This window comes from Galeopterus variegatus, unplaced genomic scaffold, assembly GCF_000696425.1.
Source record: "Galeopterus variegatus unplaced genomic scaffold, G_variegatus-3.0.2 Scaffold7602, whole genome shotgun sequence".
Lineage (NCBI taxonomy): Eukaryota > Metazoa > Chordata > Mammalia > Dermoptera > Cynocephalidae > Galeopterus > Galeopterus variegatus.
Window position 1 is genome coordinate 47,505 of NW_007733713.1, and position 11,793 is coordinate 59,297.

The window sequence follows — 11,793 nt, forward strand, 5'->3', positions numbered from 1 at the left end:
TTGTTGTTGTTGTTGTTGTTGTTGTTGTGAGGACACTTGGTGTGTTCTAAGGGTGTTGGGATTATTACAAAGTTTTGAGACCTTGATTGTCCTCATTGGCTTTTGATGTGTTTGAACAAGTTTCACATCCTCAGGCTTCGGTTCCCATTTAACCAAAATATTACAATTTATCTCAGGTATTTCTCAAAATACTAATAAGTATTTCCATAAAATCCATGTATAAAAAGCTGTGGTGTCAACGCACATTATTGAAACTATAAAAATAGACATCATCCCCATGCTATGTTTCAATATTTGCTAAACGTTTTACAAATATCTCTTTTCATCCTTCTAACAATCTCATGAAATAAGAATTATCTCCATATTGAAGTTTAGGAAACTGAGGCTCAGTGTAGTTAAGTAGCTTGCCCAAGGTCAGATCACTAGCAGTGCATTTGGTCCATAGGACAACAGTTTTCATTGACCAGGTTTTTAAATAAATAATTTAATATTCTAAATGTTGCTCTCCTTTTAGTATACTCAGTATATGTTAATGCTTGGGTGTGGCAATTCCACGAATCTGTCCCCTTCCACTCAGTTCCCTGCTGCTGCTGATGCTGTTGCCACTGAGCCTGCCACCGCTGGGCTGGTGAGCCAGTCACAAAGTAAAGAGGTGTGTTGGCATGCCGTTTCATTCATTCACTGCTTTTACTCATGTCAAACATTAACCCACAGTGACTCGAAAGGAGGAAAATGAGGAGGGTGTGTGTGACGAATATATGTCTGTTTGGCCAGAGGGTCAGAGTGATGCTGAGTTTATAAAACATACCAATTTGGGGGTACTACTTAGCCAATTAAAACGCCGGAAACCATGAAATGTATGGTACAGGGTAGAGTACTGGAAGAAGTAAGTTCAAAGACATGAGCTCTGTGCCTTAGCACTCTAACCTGACCTAATTTTCTTGGAAATTAAAAAGCCTTTCTAAAAATGTTGGTTTGAATCACCTTTCCAGTTTAATTTTGTTTTCTATTTTGTTTTGTAACGTGGATATTTCTTAATGTTAATGTTATGCTGCTTTAAAGCATTCTGGGGAGGGGCCAATAATAGTCAATTAAAATACCTTCTAGGGACCAAGTTGTTTGCATTGTGGGATTTTAACAAGAGGCTAAATTGAAAGATATTGTCCATCATTTGCGACTTCTTGATTAAAATATAACAAAACAGAACAATCAGATTATCGATTTCATTTTTTTTTTGTCTTATTCTTTCAATTCATATGGACACATATATACCTTTTCTTTCTCCTATAAAGCAAAGATCACCTGTCTGTTCTGGATTTATGTTTCCTTCCACCCTTTCTTCTCATCCTATCACTCAACCTCCATCAGCCCCTTGGCCCGAAGTCATGGCTACATCTGTTGATCCCTTCCCTTTAAATGACACTCCTCCTCCTCTACCAGCTAAGAAACACAGAAGGCAGCAGCAGCAGGAGCAACAGGTAATCAGGACTTTAGAGTTTGGGAACTCTACCTTGACAACCACGTTACTTATGTGGAATCTTTTCTTCAACTTTTCCAAAGGTGTTTTGTTTTTTTTTTTAAAGGGAATTGGCATACTCCTTTGCTGGTTTTTTGTTGTTGTTGTTGTTGTTGTTGCTGTTGTTGTGAGGACACTTGGTGTGTTCTAAGGGTGTTGGGATTATTACAAAGTTTTGAGACTTTTTGTTGTTGTTGTTGTTGTTGTTGTTGTTGTGAGGACACTTGGTGTGTTCTAAGGGTGTTGGGATTATTACAAAGTTTTGAGACCTTGATTGTCCTCATTGGCTTTTGATGTGTTTGAACAAGTTTCACATCCTCAGGCTTCGGTTCCCATTTAACCAAAATATTACAATTTATCTCAGGTATTTCTCAAAATACTAATAAGTATTTCCATAAAATCCATGTATAAAAAGCTGTGGTGTCAACGCACATTATTGAAACTATAAAAATAGACATCATCCCCATGCTATGTTTCAATATTTGCTAAACGTTTTACAAATATCTCTTTTCATCCTTCTAACAATCTCATGAAATAAGAATTATCTCCATATTGAAGTTTAGGAAACTGAGGCTCAGTGTAGTTAAGTAGCTTGCCCAAGGTCAGATCACTAGCAGTGCATTTGGTCCATAGGACAACAGTTTTCATTGACCAGGTTTTTAAATAAATAATTTAATATTCTAAATGTTGCTCTCCTTTTAGTATACTCAGTATATGTTAATGCTTGGGTATTCAAAAAAAAAAAAAACATGTTTTGAGATGTCCTTTCAACTATATCAAAATCCTATAGGAATTTGGCCCAAAAGATTCTAAGAAGTCATGGTCACTAGATCACTAAAATAGGTGAGCCTTGGTTTGTTATGCCCAGTCCTTACATTTCTTGAAGGAACTGTTACTGTTTATCACCTTTTGTTAAAGGACTATATCCCCTCACTACTTTTAGGTTACTGCCATCTGAACTGGTATAAAAGAGAATTGGTGAAAAGGTGAATCAAAGAAGTGGAGAATGGAAGAACTAAATACCTTCAATTTTAATGTTATGTTTATTTCTTTAACACTTCATTCAGGGTAAAAGACACCTCTAGTACCAAAACAATTACAGTTTTCGAACCAGCTGTTTTCTGCCAAATATCTGTTAGACTGTGTTTTCAACGGGTTTCTTTACTATTTTATTGTTACCATTATAGAATATTAGGAAGTTTTCAATTTCAGAATTTGTGACATTTGGTCTTTAGTGGGAGAAAGGTTAAAGTGTTCCAATAACATTTTTCTAATTAAAACGAGCATTAATCAGCCAAACTGCAAAGTATTATTATCATAGTGTGAACTATCTGGCCCTGCATTCCAGCTTTGTCACTTTCTAGCTGCATGACCTTGGGCAAGTTTACTTAACCTCTCTGTACCCCAGATTCTTTATCTGGAAGATAGGGTAGTTTTAGGGATAGTAATAAGGGTTGCAGTTCAGGATTATTATAAGAATCAAATGAGATATTGTATATAAATCATCATATCTGTCACATAGTAAGCTCATATATTAGCTAGTATAAGCAAATAATTGTTAAGTTAACATGCAGATATTTTTTGTGATCATCATGTTGGAGGGCTGCTTATAAATTTGGTAACCTATATTTGCATTAATTTTTATATATTTCAAAAGCCTGAGCTTAATATTAAAATGATTAAACCTAAAGAATCTTTAATTAGGAAGTCACTTTACTATTGAAGACATTTGAGGGGACAAGAAAAATTTGAGTAAGTGTCAAGTTGGGAAATATCTTGCCTTAGAAATCTGAAAAAGATGCAATAGTCAACTGGAGAATTTTTAAGTGCATAGGGGCTCCTTGGCCAAGATCTTTTCAAATTAAAGAGTAACTAGAAGGATGCCTTCTATGGAAACTTCATGTGGATTTGGAGTGTGTTTATGTGACTGGAATATTATCACAACTTTCAATTTCCCTGTTTACTCGTTCTTCCTCTTCATCTTCTTCATTCTCCCCTTTCGTGTCCTCTTCACACGGGCATCTGTGCCATCACACAGAACTGTCCAGACAGACACGGGGAGAGCTGCTTACTTGCTGTGTCCACTGGCTATTTTGCCATCCACACGGCAACCATCATAATAATTTGTGAGGCACTATAGAAGTGAAAGATGGGTTTTTAAACAATTGTCTCGGTTCAGTAGTAAATTCTTCTACTGTCTAGTATCTTATCAAATGCTAGCCCAAATCTCTTAGTGAACATAAGTATAAGTTGAATAATTTTTTAAAATAATTCTGTGTTAAAATTCCAAAACTTCTTCATAAATGCATAATTCTTCATTTCTTCAGTGGTTCAGTAGTAAATTCTTCTACTGTCTAGTATCTTATCAAATGCTAGCCCAAATCTCTTAGTGAACATAAGTATAAGCTGAATAATTTTTTTAAATAATTCTGTGTTAAAATTCCAAAACTTCTTCATAAATGCATAATTCTTCATTTCTTCAGTGATCTATTTCAGTTAGTCAAGCTTTGCTGTTTTACTTTACATTTGCATTTAAAGCACTTTAGAAGTCTGGAAGAAAGGAAAAAACAGCATAAAGAAGGCCTCTATCTGAGTGACACTTTGCCTCGAAAGAAAACTACACCTTCCATCTCCCCACATTTCAGCAGTGCTACTATGGGGAGAAGCACCGCCCCAAAGGTAGGACACGGGAAGAACCACAGGCTTCACATTCCGTGGGTCTTCTTGTCACTGTATTGACGAACGTGCAAAGGCCTTCAAGGAAATGCTAAGTAATAAGCTATTAAATTTGCTTCTGAAGCAGACATCGTAACTAAATTGCATTTTCTATTCTATTCAGAGGACATTTGGAATTGTACACTCTGGGGCCAAAGAATGTTGTCCAGGGTATTTTCTACCACCACAACACAGGTGATGGGTGGCATTCACTTATATGACAGACTCCCGTGGCTACATCCCAGTTTTAGAAATAAGATAGGATATAGGCTCTGGGTTCCAGGAATAACAACAATAAACATTTATTGAGTTATTTCTACATTCCTGACATTGGGCTCAGCCCTTTGTGTGGATTGTCTCATTTTAAAACCCAGCAACACTATTTGGTAGTGGTAGTAATTATCATCCCAATTATATGTGTGGATAAACTGAGGTGTAAGGAAGCTAATCGACTAACCCTCGGTAGGTAGTGGAGCTGGAATGTGAACCCATATGCTCTGATGCCTACACCCTCCTCTGAGGGTCACTGCAGAAACAAAGAACAAGGCAAGTGAGAAGGAGGCTCTGAGTGGGACAGATTTTTGAACCTTTCCCCTGTACTTAGAGTAACTTTGTTTTCATCTATTTTATAAATTGGTGTTTAAGTATATTTTATTTACATGAAGGATTTGCTATTTAAAAAGAATGATAAAACCACTGGGCTATTAATGGGGTTGTTTTCAGCCTCCTAGATAACTAGGGTAGATGCATTTGCGGAAATGTAGATCTTCCCTGTCCTTTTGCATGGTGTGCATGCGTCTCGGCCCTGCCCTGCCCTCTGCTTGTTATGCATGAAGAACTTTCAGTCATTCTCTCAGGTGATTTTGGACAATGTTTTCCCCACCTGTCTTCATTTTTGGAATTGCTGCCTTTGGAGGAAGTGCTGTGAGGTTGAGACTGCTGTGGAACTTCTTGGAAGGGACAGTGACTTGCCTTTACCATTTAGCATCAGCAAATGGGACACAAAGACCTACCCTCACACCCTCTACACTTGAAAAGGGGCTGTGGACACAGGGATGGGGCCATTTCCCAAAGGGCCATTGGTACAGTTTGCCTGAAACACTTCCGCCTTGTTGTCACAGGCTCACCTGCCCCTAGGACAGAGCAACAGCTGTGGCAGTGTGCTCCCTCACTCGCTGGCAACCATGACCAAAGACTCAGAATCCCGGAGGATGCTCAGAGGTATGATGTACCTTTTAAATTAAATATCATGGTCTTATGTTAAGCATTAGAATTCGTTAGGGAGAAGGAGTGAGAATGGGGTTGGGGATGATTAGAGAGGGAGTCAACCAAAGTCCTGGATGTTACTCTTAATGTGTTTCCTTTGGGGAGGGATGTGTACAAGGGTACTTCCAAAAGTTCATGGAAGGATTTGTACTACCTTTCAGTTCTATTTTCCATGAACTTTTGACAGTGCCTTGTACATATATCCTTATTGTTGTACCAAGGTAACGTTTCTTGTTCATGTATATAGTTGGTACCTTTCAAACATACCCATTGTCTTAGTCTGTTTTCTGTGGCTATGAGGCTGGGTAATTTATAAAGAAAAGAGGTTATTTTGGCTCATGGTTCTGGAGGCCAGGAAATTCAAGATTGGCTGTCTGCTTCTGGTCAGCTTCTGGTGGGGCCTCCTGCTGTGCATAACATAGTGGAGAAGGGGAAGAGGGATGGGGCCGTGCAAAAGGCAAAACAGGAGGAGCAGCCTCACTTTAGGACAACCCGCTCTTGAGGTCACTAATCCAGTCCCACAAAAGCGAGGTCCCCTCACTTCTGCCAAAATTAACCCAATCCCGAGAGAGTGGCATTAATTGCTCTTAATGACCTAATCACAACGTAAAAGCTCCACCTTTCAACACTGCCACACCAGGAACCAAATTTCCAACACATGAATTTCTAGGGAACACACTTAAACCACAGCACCCATTGTACTTTATAAATTCAATTGAACTCTCAAACCAGAAAGGCCCCTAGAAAGTTACTAACTTTCCAATTTGATTGGTAGAAGGAGAACCTTTGCTTTTTCTTCACATAACGGAATCCCCATGCTAGTTTCACAGAGGAAAACAGCCAAGTTCCCTGGGTCACGTTATGGATAGACCCTTCGCAAAATCTGTTGTCTCTGATTTACCTTTTGTGCCCTTGTTCTTCATTTATATGTCTTTGGTACACCTGAGAAGGCTGCAGTTTCAGTCTTACTCTGCTGCAGCTCTAAAGGGGTGTTCCTGTTAAAGAGTTTCATGTGCTGCTGCCAGGACAGCTTCTGAAGAAACAGAGAACTGTCATGTGTGTGTTGATCCAGGGAGATGTGTCATGTGAGGCCAGCCCCGCCTTTGGCTCCCCGCAGCAGAGGAGGAGCGATCAGGGACTGGAGTTCTTAGAGCCATGGTAAATAGTTAAAATTGGCAGTATTTTCTACACAGCCTTTACTGGTGGCCCACAAAGACCAGGAGGATTGAATCATAGTTTCATTTAGAATTGTTTCATTTCTTTGCTTTTTCTTCACATAACGGAATCCCCATGCTAGTTTCACAGAGGAAAACAGCCAGTTCCCTGGGTCATGTTATGGATAGACCCTTCGCAAAATCTGTTGTCTCTGATTTACCTTTTGTGCCCTTGTTCTTCACTTATATGTCTTTGGTACACCTGAGAAGGCTGCAGTTTCAGTCTTACTCTGCTGCAGCTTTAAAGGGGTGTTCCTGTTAAAGAGTTTCATGTGCTGCTGCCAGGACAGCTTCTGAAGAAACAGAGAACTGTCATGTGTGTGTTGGTCCAGGGAGATGTGTCATGTGAGGCCAGCCCCGCCTTTGGCTCCCCGCAGCAGAGGAGGAGGGATCAGGGACTGGAGTTCTTAGAGCCATGGTAAATAGTTAAAATTGGCAGAATTTTCTACACAGCCCTTACTGGTGGCCCACAAAGACCAGGAGGATTGAATCATAGTTTCATTTAGAATTGTTTCATTAGTACTTGTTGGCTTCATTAAAATAGCAAATGTGAGTATAATTCCATGGTTTTGAAAAAATTGTACCTAGCACATTTTTAATAACTTGAATTTAGTAGACTCTTATCATTTTCTTTTACTTGTACAATTAACTTAAATTCGACATTTTTTTGCTGCTATTCATAATGGATACATCAAGGACAGTGGTGTAAGTATAAGCCTTCCTCAGTGAGCACCGTTGTAATAGAACTGATGTGAGTCACGCAAACAATGAACTCTGAGAGCAGAGCTTAACGCAGAGCCGAGGAACTGCACTCCTGAAGTTGCAATGGTTATTGGCTTTTATACAACTTGTGACCTGTTCCTTTGCAAGCTTTTGGATGAATGAAATCTTTGTCCTTTTGTTTTTTGTTAAATGCAGGAAAGTCCAAGAAAGGTATGACAACCTCCTTGTGTGGTGTTTTTGTTTCCAGCAAATGTCAAAAAGTCATTGTCAAGTCATCTTTAAGAAATGATCAGATTTAAAACTGTACAGTGGTGGATTTTTAGTCTCATGATTATTCCTTTTACACAATAGAGAAAAATATTCTCACATTTGCAAGAAACACAATGCTGGGTGCAGCTGCAGTTCACTCACAGGCAGCTGCATGACCGTCTTAACGGATTTTTAGTCTAATGATTATTCCTTTTACACAATAGAGAAAAATATTCTCACATTTTCAAGAAACACAATGCTGGGTGCAGCTGCAGTTCACTCACAGGCAGCTGCATGACCGTCTTAATTTTGCCTTTTTATCGCAAGGTCAGACCATGCAGGAAACATGAGAGCTATGGAAACATTGTTTTGTAAGACTCAGGTCTATAAAAAGAAAAGAGTGGGCATTGTGATGTATATGGGCTAAGGGTAAAACATGATGTTTCTCCTTTATAAAGGCCAGGGATAAATAAGGCAGCGTACAGTGGGGGGATGGGAGGATTTAGGAAGCTTTTACTTATTCGTTCCATATAAGCCTGTTTTATAAGAAAAGACTTAAGTGACTTGAATAAGTAAGATGGTGACTTGAATAACTAAGATGGTTATTACCATGGCTAGGTGGTAGAGATGTAGGATGTTAGAGGAACTGTTACGAAGTTCGGTGGACTGTGCTTCAAATAATAGAATGGCATTTTACAAACCTTAGCTCTTAAAAACTGTTTGCTACTGTTTGGAAAAAGAATTGTTTTATAGATATAATCTTGTTTTTATTCTTCTTATTTTCTGGTTGACAAATATGTGTGAGAGATTTTTTTTTTCCTATAACAAACCTCTTTTGACTAACTATGCATGTGTCATAAGTCTTTTTTTGTTTTAACTTTTTCTCTGTAAACTTAGATTTAATCTAAAAATGTAAACATCATACCTTGTTAATCTGGTATTGTTACTAACACCATCAATGATTGCATGTCGGAAGTATTGTACATTTTTCCTGTCCCCATGTCATCTTTTTTGATTTTGTATCTTTTTGCTTTTCTTTACCATTGTCCTCCTTCGTCCCTGACTATTCCTGTACCTTCTTCTGCTGTGGACTGTCATTAGGAAGAATGAACTCCTCAGCAGGTGAGCTATGGTAGGCTGAATTGTCAGAAATCTGGTTAGGTTTATCTTCTTAAACCCAGGTTATATTTTAAGTCATCTCTTCTATATTAAGGCCCAGGTAACCATATAAAAGTATATAACACACATTTGGATTATATTGGTATGTGTCTACATATCTCACAATGGTTAGCTCACAAAGGACTTTTCAGGTCCAATTAGCCAGAATTCATAGAGACCAGCATTAAAAATAGTCATAAGGATAATTGGGCCTTGCACATCTATCTGATCTGTTGGCTCTCCTGATAGTAAAAAGAGCTGAGTTGGGTTTTGTTCCTTGTACGTGCTATGATTAGCAACAAGTCTCAGGTATTATCAGGTCTCGGTTTATAAACCTGATAAACTGTCCCTTCAAACACTTATTTCTGTCTGGATTTAGAGCATTTTCAAGGCACTTTTTACTTTTTAGTTGCTTTCCCACTGCTGAAGTTATTCTTGCTACAAAATTAAAAAACAAAAACAGAAATTAAGTAAGTAGTCTCACAGGTTGGGAAAGTCTCATTTTTTCCCATTCCAGTTTCTTTGCTCCACCTCAAAGAAGAGATGCATTCCACTTCCTTATTTAGCCACTTCTATAGTTGGAATTCATAGATGAAAAAATGAATTTATTCAATGATTCTATTTTGCGACATCTATATGCTAAATAAACAAGGATGCTGTGGTGAACAGGACATCTGCCATGTCTTCCTCCCTGATAAAGCTTACACTGAGTGCAGGCTAAGCCCAGCTTATAGCTCTTCTGGTACTCCTTCCCTGCACCAGAAGTTCTTCTTGGGCTTCCTACCAGGTTATCCGCCGCCCGCAATTGATCCCCTGATCTTCAGTGGTGTTTCCTCTATCAAAATTATCTATGCCTTTGGGTGGCCGGGCCAGAGCCTGAATCCCAAAACCAGCTCTTTGGAATCACACTGGTGAAATTCCAGGGTCACAGGAGAGGGGTCCATGACCTTATTATAATTGCAGGGTTATCTTGTTTTTTTTGGATTTGTTCAGCAGACAGGAGGCAAAGCCAGGTGACATTTGGATTCACTGTGATAGTAAAGTGTTGCCAGTTAGCAGAAGTGAGTAGCTCCGTAAGGTGGACATTCCCACTCACATTGGATCCACAGGAAACAAAAATCCTGTGTTAGGAAAGATGTTCTCATTAGTCGTAGGCTTTTTCATTTAAGTTGTCATGAAGATGTAAGGTGCTTATCCTACCACCAGAATGTCTGGAAGGTTCTTTCAGACATAGAATCAAACCTCAACAAAGAGTGAGCTAGTCTGGGGAACTTATGTTCACTATCCTTAGCATAGTACACATTGTGCAACCACTGAAAAATTTGAGTCATTTTAGTTTACCATCTCCCTTACCTGAGGTCATATCTTTGTTCTCTGATCCTATGATACTTTTGAAAACAAGACAAACAAAAAGTTCACACCCTGGAAGATCTGAGGAGCAGGGCATACAGTTGCTTTAAGAAGAAATATACTCGCCCTCTTTTCTGCTTTTCAGAGAAGGTGTTTCTTTTCTCTTAGGGACTGATTTTTCCTCAATATAGAAAAGTAAAGGACAGGGGAGGTTGTGGCACATGCCATTGCCAGGGAGATCATTCTCGTACGTTTTAAATTAGGGATTTGTTTTCATACTAAAACAAGGAGTTGTTTTAGTTGCTGCCAGTGTGAAAGTTTTATATGCCACAGCCTTTTTTTAAAACCACAAGGAAATATACATGTGTGACCTTTTCAAATAATTTCTGGGTTTTATGCTGTTGTTATTGTTCTCCTTTTCATAATGAATAATTGGAAACAATTTAAAAGGAGCAATTAGTAATTTGAAAAGTTCAAATATCAAAGGTAAATGCAAGTGTTTGAGTAATGAATTATTTTGCTTCTCTTTAAAGAACAAAGTTATGAGCTCCACACTTATAAATGCAGTGGCTTCATTCAATGCTATATGCTTTAATCATTACAATTAATGATACTCCATTTAGTCTCATTGTGTGCTTTTATGTTTTGCATCTTTCCTGAGGTAAGTGATATGTGGCTTTAAAAAATATATGCAAGGGGTATTTTAGAAAGTTCATGGAAAAATAAAATTAAGAGATAATATAACTCCTTTCATGAACTTTTTGAAGACTCCTCATATGTACAATATTTACAATTTATAATGGAAGATTATATTAAGAAAACTTATTTTCCCAGAAATGCCTTAATCTGAAATAACATATTTTCACTCAGATATCTGAAACTGCTCCAAATACTAATGTCATGAAAATAAAATCATTTTACAGAACTTTTGAAGTACGATGCTTTGTTAAAGCATCATGGATATGGCTTCTGTTTTTAAATGGAAATGTTTAATCAACAGCTGAGGAAGCTGTTTGGAATTACTTCCCTTCTTTCACCCTCTTGCCTACTTTTTGGCCATTTTATTACTAATTAAAAACTTCACTGAAAAGTAGGTGAAAATAGTACTTTGAACTTTCAAAAGGAGAGAACAGAGCTGAGGTTACTAGAAGTGGAAAAGGGAGAGGAAGAAGGTTATTGAGAAATTAGTAAAGGGCCACAAAAAATGATTACATTGTATAAAGTTGAATATACTAATTATCCTGATTTGAGCATCACATACTGCTCGCAGGTATGGATATTCAATGCCGTACCTCACAGATACATACAAGCGATTATGTTTCAATTTTAAAAAGTGCCTTTAAAAAAGAAAGAAAAGTAGGTAAAGCACAAGAAAAGAGATGAAATTCAAATGGCCCAATTGTAAACTCTTATTAGCTCTGGTGATATCTCCCTGGGTAATGGAAACTACTCAGGTAGACATTTGTCTTATCATGGTAAAAGAAATTGCAAACAATAGTACCGGCTTAAGAAAAGTTTTTTTTTTTTGTCTTTTTTCCGTGTCCGGCAACGGATCGCAACCCTCAGTGTCCTCCCCCCCCCCCCCCCCCCCCCCCCCCCCCC

The 11,793-nt window shown here is 38.2% G+C and overlaps 1 protein-coding gene across 4 annotated transcripts in view; it reads left to right on the forward strand.

Annotated features, from left to right (window-relative positions):
- Nucleotides 1-11,793, forward strand: part of PHLDB2 (pleckstrin homology-like domain, family B, member 2) — a 59,360-nt gene that overhangs the window by 31,619 nt on the left and 15,948 nt on the right. For 2 of the 4 annotated variants that reach the window (XM_008592112.1, XM_008592113.1), the window contains 3 exons: nt 4,055-4,195; nt 5,353-5,452; nt 8,785-8,805. In XM_008592112.1, coding sequence (XP_008590334.1) covers nt 4,055-4,195; nt 5,353-5,452; nt 8,785-8,805 — 262 coding nt within the window. Of the gene's footprint in view, nt 1-1,292; nt 1,479-4,054; nt 4,196-5,352; nt 5,453-8,784; nt 8,806-11,793 lie in introns of all 4 variants that reach the window. The other 2 variants (XM_008592111.1, XM_008592114.1) reach the window with 2 other exon arrangements.